The following is a 16,925-nucleotide window of genomic DNA, read 5'->3' on the forward strand; positions in this document are numbered from 1 at the left end:
AGCAGTACGCCACATTACTTGCATAAGTTGCACTTAGACTTAAGTCTAATCTGTACGTTCGTTTGGCCGGAGGCTAGTTATTTTACTTGAGCTGCATGTGGTGAAGTTGAAGATGATCACCGTTAATTCTTAACCAAATGCATCCTATATGAGATAAATCAGATATAGATAGGCCTACACAAAATAATCACAATACTACAACTTGCATTTGCACAAAACAAAAGGCTGCGGATGCATAAGGTGTAACTCTAGCTGTAAAATGGTACCAAACATAACTCCAGAGCTCAATTAATTTTTCATCATGTCTGCTTTACATGTTTCGCGCTTGAGCAGCATGCACAAATAATTGTTAACATCCCTAGTAAAGAATGAAGCTTTAATGATTTAAATGTAATGAATTATCAGTTTATTATATCCCACCCCTGTACTGCAGATTCATTCAGAATCAGATGTAATGCTCAAAAACATCAAAGTACGCAGCATCAAGTTTGAGAGTTAGGGCAAATTCTGCCAATACCAGTCTGAAAAATAATGTATCTTGGTTCATTCCGAGAATCAACCCTGGTGGCACCAAACATCAAAGGCACAGGTCAGATGGAAATCTGGAAAGGTCCAAAGAAAAGCATCAGCCTGAACCCCTCAATGTTTCTCATCAGAGAACTTGTCAACTTTGACTGGCAAAATTACTGAAATGTAAGAACACAAACTGCTTTTTTTGCTTTTCAGTGTGTGTATTTTTAATACAAATGGTCCCCAGGAGATTAATTCTAAGGACTTTGGTGATGTTGCCTTTTCTTTCAGCTAGTGGCTCCTAAAGGTCAAGATTTTTTTTTTACTTCTAAAAAGAAAATGTTCAACGATTAAAAATAATATTATAAGGACAAATGTTCATGAGTTATTGTGATTTTTTGGGGGTTGGGGTAAACTTTTTGTTGTTGTTGTTGTTGTTGTATATGTGTATACTGTATTTTGGTATAATGCTCCTTTTTGCAATATGTCAAATAAGTCTCTGTTCTCCCCAAAGTGTGTATGTGAAGTTTTAGCTCAAAATACCCCCGCAGATATTTTTTTACAGCATGTTAAAATTGTCCCTTTTTTTTTTTTGCTCGAGTTCATGTGTAGAGCCCCTGATGATACTTCGAGCAAAGTTTCATGTTGTGTCGAACCTTCTTAGTGTTTTAAAAATAGCGATTTTTGATGCTATCATAAAAGTGCCCCATTCACTCCCATTCACAAGGTATTTAACCTAAAACGAAAATACGGTCAAACTTAAAAGTGGTGTTTTCATTCTAATTATGCTTTTAAAGGAGACATATCATGCTTTTAAATTGTTCCTTTTTACATATAAATCATACATTTGTGGTCTATATAAAGCGGAACTGCAATGCTTGGGTCTGAATTCCTCATTATTATAGCTCCACGAGCCCCTTTTTTACCCCTTTTCTGAGGTGCTTCTGAGAGCAACTCGTTTTGGTGCGGTCTCTTTAAAGGGCACCTATTATGCAAAATTCACTTTTACATGGTGTTTGAACATAAATGTGTGTTGGCAGTGTGTGAGCAAAACCACCCTAGAATGATAAAAATCCACCCAGTAGTTTTTTTACTATCTCAATAAATCATAAGCACTGTCTCAGAACACCCTGTTCTAGATTTTCCTCATTGTGACGTAGAAATGAGCTAAGCCCCACCGACGTGATTTGATTGACAGTCTGGTTTGGGCATAGACCCCGCCCTCGGTGATCTGCATCCTTGTTTCAGTTTCAACGACAGCCGGTAATGTCTCCTAAGAAGTGTAGGTGTTCTGTTGTGGGATGAAAGAATGGACATACTAGTCTTCACTGACATCAGAGCCACTGAAAACGCAGCGGATGGATTTTATTTATGAAGAAAAGGCACCACTTAAACTTCCTAAATACGAGATTCATTTTCTGACTGACTGTTTAGTGAACGAGGGTCAAAGTTAATCCTCAAGTGTGGATCGTTGCCTACAGTTCGCGATCCAACGTCACCTCCAGAAAAAGTAAGTGTATTTTATGATTTATGGGCAAATAGTAATTTCAATCGATGTCAGCCAGTTCAACAACAAATGCGTCTAAAGCTATTTATTGTCGTCGTCATAGGATGTCTCAACAAACGACGTCAGACAGTTTTATGTCACGTAGGCATTTTTTTGCTGCATTTACAAATGTAAATAAATTAAGGTCTGCTCTGTCTCCATAGACAGTAGGCTATATAAACGTCTATCTCCCTCCCCTTAAGAAATAAATAAATAAATAAATCGTTTGTACTTAGCAAACGTTATCACAGTAGTGTGTGTGTGTGTGTGTGTGTGTGTGTGTGTAGTTTCAAAACATTGCGCGAACGTTATCACAGTTCGTGTGTGTGTGTGTGTGTGTGTGTGTGTGTGTGTGTGTGTGTGTGTGTGTGTTGCACATCCATATTGGCAAAGGGGACGCGATTAAAACTTTGTAAGTACATAAATGTATCAAATAACTATTCCGAGACGTTTAGTCCATTCTCATTCGACTCTGTGCCGCGGAGTCTCTTCATCATCTGGGTCCAGCAGCTGGGCGGGGATTATGCAGCTCATTTACATTTAAAGTGTTACACACAAAACAGCTCTTTTTAAAACAGGCCCCAAAAATGACATTTTCAAATGGTTATAATAAATTAACTGTGGGGTATTTTCTGCTGAAACTTCACAAATACATTCTGGGGACACCCAAGACCAATATTACATCTTCTAAAAAGGGGCATAATAGGTGCCCTTTAAATACAATTGAGACACTTCATACCCCGCCCCCTCTCCAGGTTGCAGAGGTTCAACTCCACCCCGTTCGGCCATTTTTGTAGTCTGATAGCAGAGATACGATTATCTAGTGGCACAGAATCTTTTTATTCACATGTTATTAACAAAATGTCAACAACGGAAGACTTTTCCAGCCAGCCTTAGATGTTCGAGCCAGAGTTGGAGCCGGAGCGAAATGAAAATGAAGACGACGAACCTGCAGAACAACGTCTTCATATGGATGTATCGCAATGGTGTGTTACTGTATTTATACATGAAACTTTGGTCTTCCGACCTTTTACCACCGTGTCGATTTATTTTGATTAATATGTGCGAGGGAGAGAGAGCAAGACAGCGTCTAGTTTGGAGACGGTGATGTCTTGTTTACACTTTCGCCTGGCTCTGAAGAGAGAGAGTGAGCACGCGCGCGACCGGGGTCTCTCTCTCTCTGCTCGTTCTTTCAGTTAAACATGCGCCACAAGCGCGGCAGTTCATCTACATTAGACTTACTTACTTACTTTACTTACTTTATACTTTATAAAGTGTAATGAAGCGTGTGGGTTACTACATCCAACAACCGATCATTTTAACTTACCCTCTCGTAACTTCTGCATCCTTTAGCTTGGACTACAAAATTGCAGCGAGAAATAATAATGGCGGATCGCTCGAAGTGTTGGGCCGGGAGTCAATGCCCTTATTTGGCAGTTCCGCTGCAAATACTGTGTGATAGTTCAAAAAACGTCATAGATAACAGAAAAATCGGAACAGGTTGAAAAATATGACCAAAACAGAATATAAAGATATCAACGAAGCACCTGAAGAGAATAATTTCATCTTTTCTGTACTTCTAAACACTCCAAATATACAACAAAATGCATTTAAGGGCTAAAAAAGTGCATTTAGCATGATATGTCCCCTTTAAGAGAGTTACCCTTTAACCGATCAAGCATGTAATAAAAAAAAGGCCTTTCTTTTTGCAGCAATGCCAGATAGGAAAATGAACATCGAGACTGATGAGATCACATTTTGTTTATTGCAGTATGTGTTGTGACATTACAGTACTGAAAGAAAGTGTGCAGTTCGCAACAATATTTAGTAAAAAAAGTTTTTAAAAAAAAGACACTGACAGAGAAGTATACAGCACTTCTCTGTCAGTGTCTTTTGTTAACTTTTTTTTACTAAATACTTCATTAAAGCATATTTATTAAGCATTTATTAATCTGTATTAAGAACCTTTATTGTAATAACAAAATTAAACAAAAACACTTCAAAAGACTTACAGTCACATAACAATATAGCGCAAAAAAAACTAATTAACCACTGCATATTTTGAGATTTTCTGCATGCTGTGCAATTTGGACTCACATAAAATATATATGGTATTGCTTTTTTTTTTTTTCTTAGCTGCATATGAAAGACTCTCAGTTGAAAGTGTTATATGCTAACAGATAGGCATCATTATACATGTAAAGTCTCCTGTCAACAGGATTGTAGTTCAGATTGGCTATTCCAGCAGAAACCTTCTCAAAAGCCAAAGAAAGAGTGTTTATCTCTTGGCCAGTGGTTGTATCAAAGGCATAAAACACCTCTTCTTGGTAAGTACTAACATAGCGTGTAGCGTACAGGACCCCGCATATCATAAACGTGCTGGTGACGGACCTCTTAAAGAGATGTGTCTTCCAGGTGTGGGTGATATTGAGCTCCAGCGGGTCTAAGCGACTCACAACAATGTTGCCGTGGTTCTCCTCGGTGGCGTATATCACCCACACGGCGTCTTGGTCAGCCTCCAGGTCGATGTCTGTCCAGTCACGGCAGCTGTAGTAGCAGAAAGGGAACTTGTTGTCGATTCCGGCACCATCCAGTTTCATACGTTTAGTTGTTTTTGTTGTAATGTTGAAGCTACAGATCTCAGCGGTGCCATAGCATTGGTAAAATACAGTATTGTCGTACAGTATAGTGCCAGAGCCCTGAACAGCATTTTTGTCACTATAGGATGATGCGATGGATTCATCTTTGTAGTTCTTGTTGGCCATGAAGTCTTCGTACGAGTTGTACATCCTGATTGTATTCCCATACTTGTGTCCACTCACCAGACAGTGTTCCCAATAACGTTCATTGCTGTTCTGTTTGGCATCCCTACCCCAAGCACCTGAGATATAGGACTTGCTGATGGAATTGAGCTTGGTGACAACTGGAGAACTTATGTTGGACATAATACGCTGATGACAAGTGCCTGCAAATGCATCGTATGGATTGGTCATATGTTCAATACTCAAGTAAACATATTTTACAGTCTCTTTCATGAAAAGAGCAAACCAATTTTCACAATGCTGTTGAAAACATCAATGAGATCACAACGTAAATGTCAAAACATTTCTCCTCTCACTGGGAGTCATGTACTTACTTCTGAAGTCTTCAGGTATAGTTTTGCAGGTCTGTGCTCTGTTGTTGAGGTCACGTAGCCTTGTTTTCATTGTCTCTAGATTGAAGACATTGCTTTTGTACATGTTCTGGATGTCCTTCTTTGCCCTAGTCAACTGAGAGAAACAGAATATCTTTGAATCAATCGGGAAATCTGTTTTTCGTCTTCCTTTTTTTGGCGAATCTTTTGTTCATTTGCAATTAATGAATATTCAACTCATGGAACTTAAATAAGGAGCAAACGGTAATCAGAAAACATTTTCTGCCACTTCTGATTTTTGGATACAAATGCAGACCAAACATGAGCTTCATGGAACAGCAGTTATCATTAATAATGTCTTACACCGTAGATTAAAATGTTTCTCATTCAAAACTATCATATGACTTCAGAAGACTATTGTTATTGTTGACTAAAACTACTAAAAATTGTTTTTGGTAATTGAAATAAACCTTCAATTACGAATTGAAAAGTATTTGAAAGCTACAAAGATCTACCTCCTTTAGAAGGTCATTGGTCTCTTTGCTGGGGCTTTTCTTGTGAGCATCACTGGCAGTATAATAGATTTCGTCAAGTTCCCCCATCAGCTGTCGCAGGAGAAGGGCGTTGTACAGGCCTTTTGTGTTCAGATACTCAAACTGTTTCAGGCGGGCTGTGATGTCCTTAAGAGTGAGTTCCATCTTTGGCAGTTGTACATTTCTGTCCTTTACCTGGAAGTTTACAACGCAAATGAGTTCACTGACATTATTTACTTCAAGAATGAATCTACAGTATGACTTTAAAGGATCTCACCTTTTTATGAAACTGTATAAGGTTGTCCTCACAGGTCTGGACTTGATTTGCGACTTCCTCGAACTTCATAGTGGGGAAAGCCCAGATAGAGCTGCTTAATTTACACACGCAGGAATCATTCTTCTGTTCACCTTGAATTCTCTGAGCCTGGACAGTCGCCTGATTACACACATAAACACATAAAACACAAGATATTGAATACAATTCACAATTCTTTAAATTCTGCCTTTTACTGAATATTTGCCTTTAAATTATAGTTAAACAATTACATGAAAACTTAATGCATGAACTTAGAACAAAAAAGATTATTAACTTTATTTTATTGTATTATAATAAATTATTTAAATAAAATAACCTTGTTAATTGTTACCTTATTTAATGCTTCACTAATTTCTGGGAGTCAAATAATGAGTTCTCTTACGAGAGGTTCTCTCGTATTGCGTAGTTAGCTTACGCTACGGGAAAGCCTTTCTTTCTCGAGATACTGAAGCCAAAAATTATCCTTAATTTTTATAATCTTGTCAACGCAGTGCGGCAGCCTGCAGACCTAGGGCAAGCTAACTAGCGTGCCCATTGGCTGCCCTGCGGCAACTGCAGCAGCCTACCGCTGAGCCCTTGGCGTGACGTCACGACCAATGAGCGCGCTTGGCGCGCTTAATGCGTCACAGCCCGCGAAAAGGGGTGTGGCTTAGCGTATATAAACAGGGCTCGGAGGCTGCTTCTCTGATTTCTGTCTTTTCAGCGAAGCTCTTCGCATCGCTGCTCTCTGAGGAAGCCGCCGTCGAAACAAGCGACCAGCACGCCGAGGATCTCAGCCTGAGGACGCCGGCCGCCTTCGCCGCCTTCAGCTTTCCCTGCCTGCTTCGCTATCCGGCGATCATATCCTTTACTGCTCTGTTTTGTATGTGTTTGTGTGTTCGCCCCGCGACACACTTTTGCATCTAAAAGAGCGCGAGGCGTTGTTGCAAATGCCTCGCTCATCCTGTGGCTCGTGCAGAGCCCCGCTCAGCGATGGAGACCGCCACGTGGTTTGCGCTCTCTGCCTGGGCTTCGACCACGCAGCCCGCGCCCTCTCCTCGGGCGGCTGCGAACAGTGTGAGGACTTGCCGATGTCGACCCTGCGGGCTCGACTCGCCATGTTTGACGATCCTCCACCTTCCCCGGCTGCCTCTTCAGGGCCGCGTAAGAAGAAACGCCGCTCTCAAAGGCCTCCAGAGCCGGTGGTTATAGCTGAGCGCTCGCCGGAGCCCCTCCCGCGAGCCTCGCTTTCTCCTTCTCCCCCGCCCTTCACCGACGCGCAGCGGCCGGCTACTGCCCGCACTGCCGTCGCCTCAGGGGATGAAGCAGATGACGCCGCTGACAGCTGCTCTCTGCTTGCTTCGGACAGCGAGGAGTGGTCGGGCTCTCACCGCTCCGCCTCCTCGACTCCTGAGTCTGGCAGGTCCCGCTCCAGTGTCGACGCGGAGCTTATCCGCCTCCTCACCAAAGCGGTCGACCGACTGGGGTTGGACTGGTCCCCACCCAAGGAGCCCGCGCCTAACCGACTCGACGGGTGTTTTCTGCCTAGCCGCCGCCAAGCGCCAGCCTCTAGGTCAGCACCCTTCCTGCCTGAGCTCCACCAGGAGCTGTCGAAGTCGTGGAACGCGCCCTTCTCCGCTAGACTCCGCTCGTCTGTCTCCTCGGCTCTCTCCCAGGTGGACGGGGCCGCCGAGAAAGGCTATACCGGCATCCCTTCCGTTGAGGAAGCGGTGGCAACGCACCTTTGCCCGCCGTCTGCTAGATGGCGCTCAAAGTCTGCCCTGCCGTCTAAAGCCTGCAGGACCACATCAGCTCTCGCCGGCCGCGCATTCGCCGCCTCCGGCCAAGCTGCTTCTGCCCTGCACTCGATGGCTGTTCTTCAGATCCTGCAAGCCGACCTCCTCCGCGAATTGGACGAGAAGGGCTCGGATCATACAGCCTTAACAGATCTGCGCAGCGCGACGGACCTTTCGCTCCGTGCTACTAAGACCGCTGCACAAGCCATCGGCAGATCTATGGCCGCGCTCACCGTCATCGACAGACACTTATGGTTGACGCTGGCGGATATGAGTGAGTCAGAACGCGCTGTCTTCCTCAACGCCCCGCTCTCGCCCACCGGCCTCTTCGGCCCTGCGGTCAGCGGGATTGTGGACCGCTTCTCTGAAGTGCAGAAGGCGTCGCAGGCTATGAATCTCTTCCTGCCTCGCCGCTCGAGCCCAGCCGCAGGCCGCTCTCAAGCTCAGCCTCCTGCGCGCAGCTCCACACAGCGCTCGTCTCGGCCACCAACCACTTCGCAGCGACGCCAGGGCGGCCGCCCTAGGTCGCGCTCGACCAGCCGTCACAGACCGCCGCCCCCCCGGGGTCCGCGTCCCAAGATAACGCTGAAGTCTGAGCCCGCGAAGTCCTCCTAGCACCCGCAGGGAGGAAGAGATGGCTGAGTCCCGCTGCGGCCGGACCGCCATCAAAACGCCCAGCTCTGTCAGTCCCCTCAGTGCAGGCTACTGCAGCAGCTTACACCGCAGCCAACGAGCCAGTAATACCACTCGCTCGCCTGCACACAAACGCCGTTTTTACGGCGGCCCAAATAAATCTCAGAAAGAGTGTAAATTCGGGCTTTCCGGCTCCGGCCGAAGGTGTTGTAAGTGTAGAAAATGTGCCCACTCCCACGTGCTCACTGCTTCACACAAACACGATCCCCATGGTAACGCGTTCAGAGCGCTCTCTCATAAAGCGGTCACACGCCGCTCGAGTAATAAGTGTAGTAAATGTGCCCACAACTCTGTGCTCACATCTACCTGTAACTCGCTCTGCCACTTGGTTACCCCGGGCAACAGCGGCTCAAGCCGAGGGTGTTATAAGTGTAGAAAATGTGCCCACTCCCATGTGCTCACTGCTTCACACAAACAGGGTCCCCATGGTAACGCGTACAGAGCGCTCTCTCATAAAGCGGTCGCAAGCCGCTCGAGTATTAAATGTAGGAAATGTGCCCACAACCTTGTGCTCACACCTACCCGCTGCTCGCTCTGCCAGCCAGTTACCTTGGGTCACGGATCCTCTAAAGCTCCCAAACACTGGCCGTGTCATAAGTGTAAACCCTGCGCCCGCTCACGAGCACGCGCACTCACTTGTAGACATGATAATCCCCACGCCTCTCTCGCGCCTGGGTTGTTTGACAGCAAATCACGCTCCATCCGATGGGACCGAGCTACTGAACGCTGTACAGTCGGCCAATACTGTTTACCAGCCCCCGTGTTCGAGCACCAGCGGCGCGCGCGCCGCGCCTTTCTCTCTGATACAGGCTCCCCATCCCGCGCAGCGCGGCGATCTGAGCCCAGAGACCATTCGACCCCTAGCTATGCATGCGGAAGCATGGGAAGCGATTCAGGGCGCGTCAGAATGGGTGCTGAAAACTATAAAACACGGCTATTCGCTTCAATTCGCTCGTCGCCCTCCGCGCTATACAGCACAGACGGAGACGAGAGTGAGTTCAGAAGCGGCGCACTTGCTTCAAGCAGAAATAGCGAAGCTGCTGCGCAAAGGGGCTATAGAACAGGTTCATCCTTCTTTGAGCGAGTCGGGCTTTTACAGCCGCTACTTCCTCGTGCCCAAGAAGGACGGAGCGTTCAGACCTATTTTAGATCTGAGACATCTGAACAAAGCCCTCATGAGACGGCCGTTCAAGATGATCACAACCAGAAAAATCCTCGCGCAGATTCGCCCAGGAGACTGGTTTATCTCTCTCGATCTAAAAGACGCATACTTTCAGATCCAGATAACTCCCCGTCACAGGCCATTCTTGAGATTCGCCTTCGAGGGTCGAGTATATCAGTACACAGTCCTGCCGTTCGGCCTGTCTTTGGCACCCCGTACATTTACGAAATGCATGGACACGGCCCTCGCTCCCCTGAGGAAACAGGGAATGCGAATACTGAATTATCTGGACGATTGGCTTATTCTAGCGCAGTCAGAGACGGAACTTGTGTCTCACAGAACAGCGCTTCTCAGCCATCTGGAGGAGCTGGGTCTCTCGGTCAACTGGACCAAGAGCTCGCTATCACCCCGTCAGTCAATTTCCTTTCTTGGAATAGAACTGGACTCGGTGGCTATGACGGCCAGACTGTCGGAGCAGCGCGCGCGCCGCATCCGCCTTCTCGCCGCATCCCTCCAAATAGGCAGCCGGGTTCCGCTGAGGACATTCCAGCGTATCCTGGGGCATATGGCCTCAGCTGCAGCAGTGCTCCAGCTGGGTTTACTGCGCATGCGCCCGCTCCAACGCTGGCTGAAAATGCGCGTGCCCCACCGAGCCTGGGCGGCCGGCGGCTTGCGAGTCAGAGTGAATCAGGGATGCATTTCAGCCCTGCAGCCCTGGCTGGCAGCCGAATGGTATCACACAGGAGTGACTATGGGAGTGATTTCACACCGGAAAGTTGTCTCGACAGACGCTTCCAACCTAGGTTGGGGAGCGCTCTTCGAAGGCAGACCGGTCTATGGCCGCTGGTCAGACCAGGAGAATCTCCTACACATAAACTGTCTAGAGATGCTCGCGGTCGAGAAAGCGCTCAAACACTTCCTCCCATTCCTCCACGGTCACCATGTTCTAGTCCGTACGGACAATACATCGGTAGTGGCCTACGTGAATCACCAGGGCGGTGTCAGATCAAAGATGCTCTGCACCCTGGCGGAACGCCTCCTCGTGTGGGCTCAGCACTCTCTGCGCTCGCTGAGAGCCGCGCATGTGCCTGGCCACCTGAACGAGGGCCCCGACAGACTGTCCAGGGACAACGTTCCCCCTGGGGAGTGGTCTCTACACCCCCAAACAGTCCAGTCACTGTGGCGACGGTTCGGCAGAGCGAAAGTCGACCTTTTTGCGTCAAAAGACAACGCTCACTGCCCAGAGTTCTTCTCGAAGAACGAGGACGCGCTGGCCCAGATCTGGCCCAGCGGCCCGTTGTACGCTTTTCCCCCGGTCTCTCTGCTGCCTCAGGTCATCGAGAGAATCAGGGAAGCGCGCCACTCAGTGCTCCTCATAGCCCCATGCTGGGAGAACCAAGCTTGGTTCCCGGATCTAATACAGCTGGCAGACTCAGCCCCCTGGCCGATACCGGTGAGGAGAGACCTCCTCTCTCAAGCACGCGGATCGATATGGCATCCCCATCCAGAGCGCTGGTCTCTGCATGCGTGGAGCCTCAACGATTACACGCTAATCTGCCAGACGGGGTCATGAACACGATCATACAATCTAGAGCCCCCTCTACGAGGCGGCTCTACATGTCGAAATGGTCAGTGTTTAACACATGGTGCACTGCTAAGGGGCTCGATCCACAGACATGTGGGGTATCGCGAGTACTGTGTTTCCTTCAAGAGCTACTGGACGCGGGCAGGTCCCCCTCCACGCTCAAAGTCTATGTTGCGGCCATTTCAGCGCTCTCGGTTTCTGAGCAGGGCCGCGCATTAGGAAGGAACGAGCTCGTCATCCGCTTCCTTAGGGGAGCCAGGAGGATGAACCCCCCGCGACCCCCCTCGGTTCCTATGTGGGATCTCTCTCTGGTCTTGGAGGCCCTGAGAGCGCATCCCTTCGAACCCTTGGAAACTGTGGATATGAAATACCTCACGCTCAAAACCGTTTTTCTGATAGCACTGTCGTCAGTCAAACGAGTGGGAGACCTTCACGCGTTATCTGTTAACGCCGCGTGCCTCGAGTTCGGACCTAATGACTCCAAAGTCATTCTCAGACCGAGGCATGGGTACGTTCCAAAAATTTTGGGCACTCCCTTCAGAGCACAGGTCATTTCCCTCTCAGCCCTGCCGACGCACGGCAGCGAGGCCGATAGTAATCTCCTCTGCCCGGTCAGGGCGTTGAGAAACTACATTTCACGGTCCGCCGCTTTCAGGCGCTCGGATCAGCTCTTTGTTTCGTTTGGTGGGCGCACCAAGGGTCTCGCCGCCTCGAAACACAGTCTGTCCAGATGGATAGTGGACGCTATTGCTGCTGCTTATGCGTCTAAAGACCTGCAGTGCCCATTGGGCGTTCGAGCTCATTCCACTAGAGGCATGGCCTCGTCGTGGGCATGGTCCAGCGGGATTCCCATTCATGACATTTGTGCAGCGGCAGGCTGGGCCTCCCCCTCCACGTTTGTTAGGTTTTACAACCTGGATGTTCCCGCCTTGCAGGCGAAAGTCTTATCAGTCTAAGTCTCGCGTATGCCAGCCCACTATCTGTGCGCGGGCTACGTTGTGTGATTTAGCTCTACTGGTTGAGCTGCACTATACAGGGAATTGGCAGTTAGGACCGGCCGTGCCGCTCCTAACCCCCTAGTGTGTGCTTATGTACGGCGCTAGCCCTCTTCGGGCTGCCCGGCTCTCCGCTATCACGTTCCCCGGGCTCTCCCTGGGACTCATTCAGTGGATGCTGGGCGCGCACGGCGTTGACAAGGGCGTTCCCGTAGCGTAAGCTAACTACGCAATACGAGAGAACCTCTCGTAAGAGAACGTTTCGGTTACTCACGTAACCTCTGTTCTCTCTAGAAGAGGGAACGAGTATTGCGTAGCCCGCCGTGCTCGCGCCACGAGCTCATTTCGCTTCATGCGACAGAAACCAGAGAAGCAGCCTCCGAGCCCTGTTTATATACGCTAAGCCACACCCCTTTTCGCGGGCTGTGACGCATTAAGCGCGCCAAGCGCGCTCATTGGTCGTGACGTCACGCCAAGGGCTCAGCGGTAGGCTGCTGCAGTTGCCGCAGGGCAGCCAATGGGCACGCTAGTTAGCTTGCCCTAGGTCTGCAGGCTGCCGCACTGCGTTGACAAGATTATAAAAATTAAGGATAATTTTTGGCTTCAGTATCTCGAGAAAGAAAGGCTTTCCCGTAGCGTAAGCTAACTACGCAATACTCGTTCCCTCTTCTAGAGAGAACAGAGGTTACGTGAGTAACCGAAACGTTATATTATATAACCACTGTAATATGTACAGAAAATAATGTATATTCATATTTAATTTTATATAATAAACATACATAGACATATACAGATTATTTAACTAACATATTAGTACAAATTCATTTTATTCCATTAAAAAAAAACATTCCAAAAAAAGACATTAAAGAAATTCAAACCATATACAAGATGGGACTTACTGTGACTGTGAGGACCAACAGGTACGAGAGCATGATGAGCAAATAACCCCGAAAGGCTAAAAGTCCTGCTTTAAACAACACACACATTTTGATGTTGCAAATACATAAAGTGTCACAAAAGAACTTTAGAAGAAAAAAACAAACCAACACACATCTCACAACAAATCTGCAATATCACCGTTGTGGTCAGGCTGTGAGGCAAAACAAAGGTTGAAAATTTGTCAGTTCGTGATTAGGCAACAATACAATTTCCCATCACTCATTGACCTACTGAACACTGTAACAAATTTCTAACCTCCCCAACTCAAAATTTTCTAGTGACTGGTCATATCTAAATTTTTTCAATTGGCCCAAGTGAAATTCTGTAAATTATAAAATTACATTTACAGAATTTCACTTGGGCCAATTGAAAAATTTAGATGTGACCAGTCACTAGAAAATTTTGGGTGGGGGAGGTTAGAATTTTTTTACGGTGAAGGTGTCCACAAAGATAAGATGAAGATTGCAACAAACTGTTCCACCCACAGAAATAAAAAAGTATCTCTCATTTTTTTTATCAGTTATTTCACCATAATGCTATGGCTTTAAAACTCTGCTGCTGCCACCAAACACTGTTTATTATAGGGTCCACTTTCTACCTTCAGACATGAGTCAGTCTAATATATTAATTTTGTTGACCCTCATTCCTCTAACTTTCACTCAGGTAAGAAAGAAATATATTCCTACATGATTATAAAATTCAAAAATATGTGTTTCTGCTTGTTTTATATAATTTAATTTACTGTCATCTGGTCATCACAGTCAGTGATAGGGAAGGACTGTGTGTGCGATCTAAAAAATTCAGATCCCGTTTTCCCTGAGAAAAAACTCAAGAACGTAGAAACCACTTCCTTACAATGCATTGGGACCATCACTTCAGAAAAGGTAGTACTTTTATTTAAAAGTATATTTTTTTCTCTCATTTCATCTGTTGTTCAAACTTATTTTAAATAAGTAAATTAAATAAAATTCAAATGAATAGTGTTAATGTAAAAATCTGCAGATGACAGACTTAGACGTACTTGTGCTGGGTCTACAACAACGCATCAAGCAGCTGGAGGAAAACGTGGTCGTGCTAGAAAAGGAGGATGACGGGAATCTATATGGAGCCGTTTCTCTACGCATCATTGAGTTAGAGATCGCCGAGATTCAGGACCTCCTCGACAAACTCAACAGGACCACCCAAAATTACCAGCATCTCAGTGTACAGACTACAGCTCAGGTGAGTTGCTGTACAAAAAAAAAAGTGCTTTGTCATTATTATTATTATTTTCTAATATTTATTTATTTGGTTCTTTTATGTTTCTGTAATAATTCATTTTTACAAAAAAAAAAAATATATATCCAAGTTTTAATAGGCACATCTGTTGTCTTAAAACAACAGATATACAGGTTAATTTTTTTTAAACAAAAATATGTGATATTTTCTTAAAGCTTGATGATATGAAAAACGCAATGGCGGAACTGGAGAAGTTTGACAACATGCAGGTGATAAAGACAAATAGAGAGAACCAGCGCGTTAAGAGGAACCTGGAACAGTGTAAAGAAGAGCTCGATGCTACAGCAGCACCTCCTACAGTTCCCCCAGGTTTGCTAAAGACCCCAATAATCATTTAACTCAAGCTTTCTGTGCTTTTTCATTATTAACCACAGCACAGTCTTACGTTTCTGTTTCTCTTTGTAGCCCGCTGTGGTCTGGGCCGTATGGTCAGTGTGGCGGGACCTAGAACGTATTCCCTCACGGTCTACAGCACCTCCTATACTTATGGTGCTTGGGGTCGAGATGCAAAGCCGGCTCCAGGAGACGAGAACAAGTACTGGCTGGTGGTGCTGTCAACTAGTAATGTATATGGCTACTTTATCCGCCAGTACAGTACCTTGAGTACTCTTTTATTAGGTATAGGACCAACAGATACCTATATATCAAGCTCCAACCCCACAACAAACACAATTCAGGGGCCAAACATGGTCATGTACGGCAATGCGCTCTATTATAACTGTTACTACACATACTCCGTCTGTCAGTTCAACATGACGACTCGTTCTGTCAGTACTGTTGCTTTACCTAATGATGCAGGTTTCAACAGCAAGTTTCCTTTCGCACACCTCGGCACAACATACGCCTATACAGATATGGATTTTGCCACAGATGAATCAGGTGTTTATGTTATATACGCAACCACAAGCAACTTTGGAAATGTGATGATCAGTAAAGTTGAGACCAGTAACCCTCCTGTTTTGAACCAAACATGGTCCACTTCTCTTCACAAAAGGACTGCCACAAACACCTTCATGGTGTGCGGTGTGCTTTATGCTACTCGTTACCTAGATAAAGAAACTGAAGAGATCTTTTACTCTTATGACACCAAGACAAAAGAAGAGCGCTTTGATTTGAAAATTAATATTAAGAAGATGCAGACTAATATTCAGTTTCTAAACTATGACCCCAGAGATCATCTGCTGTATGTTTACAGTGATGCCTACATTCTAACTTACGAGCTCATCTTTCAGTAAGTCTCCAATTATTTGAGACATGACTATAGCTGCATCCCATTTCACTTACTGTCTGTACTAAATAGTATGCAAGATTAGAAATAGTACATTGCAAATAGTTTTTTAAGTGTGTATTTGCAGGGTTAAGATAATTCAGTTAAAGGAACACCACCGTTTTTTGAAATAGGGCTTATTCACCTTCTTTCCTAGATTTAGATAGGTGGGCAAATACATTTTTGTCTCAGTGCATGCATTGTTTTAGTTTGACAGGGTCGGCGCTAGCTTAGCTTAGTATAATGAATGGAATCCTTTGTTGCCAGCTAGCATGTCCTGAGTAAAAGAGAAAAAAAAAAAAACCTAATTATTTCTTGTGGCCTGCGTATTCACAATGAGTACAAATAGCGATGCAGATTAACACTAGGCGATTTCCTAGGCAGATATTGACTTATATATTAAGGACTATATTAGGGGGAAGCACAAGCGAAGCACTGCTACTTGGGCGTGATATCTCTGCGCCAAAGTTGCAGTGCTTCGCCTGTGCTTCCCCCTAATATAGTCCCAAGTCAATATCTGCATAGGAAATCACCTAGTGTTAATCTGCATCACTATTTGTACTTGTTGTGAATACGCAGGCCACAAGAAGTAATTAGGTGTTTTTTTTTTCTCTTTTACTCAGGACATGCTAGCTGGCAACAAAGGATTCCATTCATAATACTAAGCTAAGCTAGCGCCGACCCTGTCAAACTAAAACAATGCATGCACTGAGACAAAAATGTATTTGCCCACCTATCTAAATGTAGGAAAGAAGGTGAATAAGCCCTATTTCAAAAAACGGTGGAGTGTTCCTTTAAATGCTAATGCAAGGCACTGAATATACAAGTGCATTGTACTATTTTTTATGAAAGTACATAGCGGTTAACACCTAATATAAAGTGTGACTGGAAATTTCAGTAAATATTGTATTATGTACAATTGCTAGTGTCTTATATTATACATTAAAAAGTATATACATTCCCATCACCAATGAAGTATGTAAATGTACTGTAGAGAAGTATGTTAATTGAAATGCAGCTTTAAATGCTTAGCTTTGTCATGCATGTGAGGTGAAGAAATTCACAAATGTATCGCAAATTTTGTTTCTTGAAATAAATTACAGCAAAGTTTATAAAATGTGTGCGCTGGATTACTACTGCAGACAAATTATGACAAGAACAATTATGACAAAAAGTTTATGATGGCATAAAAG

General features: G+C 45.4%; 2 protein-coding genes across 4 annotated transcripts; one reads left to right on the top strand and one right to left on the bottom strand.

Annotated features, from left to right (window-relative positions):
• Positions 1–3,800: 3,800 nt before the first annotated feature.
• LOC308684331 (olfactomedin-4-like) lies at positions 3,801–13,621 on the bottom strand. Of its 3 annotated transcripts, none has more exons than XM_081355487.1 (6): positions 13,300–13,598; positions 13,148–13,215; positions 6,000–6,158; positions 5,705–5,917; positions 5,193–5,325; positions 3,801–5,021 (listed from the first exon to the last, which is right to left on the bottom strand). In XM_081355487.1, exons 2-6 carry the CDS (start codon positions 13,178–13,180, stop codon positions 4,210–4,212), a joined length of 1,350 nt encoding a protein of 449 aa, XP_081211613.1. In that variant the 5' UTR covers positions 13,181–13,215; positions 13,300–13,598; the 3' UTR covers positions 3,801–4,209. The 3 variants fall into 3 exon arrangements, with proteins under 3 accessions (XP_081211613.1, XP_081211611.1, XP_081211612.1); XM_081355486.1 differs by having other exon boundaries at positions 4,006–5,021; positions 13,148–13,212; positions 13,300–13,596; XM_081355485.1 differs by having other exon boundaries at positions 3,804–5,021; positions 13,148–13,621.
• Positions 13,622–13,705: 84 nt separating this feature from the next.
• On the top strand, positions 13,706–16,843 carry LOC308684332 (olfactomedin-4). Its single transcript, XM_081355488.1, has 6 exons — positions 13,706–13,850; positions 13,949–14,071; positions 14,190–14,408; positions 14,621–14,774; positions 14,871–15,899; positions 16,480–16,843. Exons 1-5 carry the CDS (start codon positions 13,794–13,796, stop codon positions 15,698–15,700), a joined length of 1,383 nt encoding a protein of 460 aa, XP_081211614.1. The 5' UTR covers positions 13,706–13,793; the 3' UTR covers positions 15,701–15,899; positions 16,480–16,843.
• Positions 16,844–16,925: the final 82 nt, after the last annotated feature.

The sequence above is a fragment of the Scardinius erythrophthalmus genome, assembly GCF_964197995.2.
Source record: "Scardinius erythrophthalmus genome assembly, chromosome: 24".
Taxonomy (NCBI): domain Eukaryota; kingdom Metazoa; phylum Chordata; class Actinopteri; order Cypriniformes; family Leuciscidae; genus Scardinius; species Scardinius erythrophthalmus.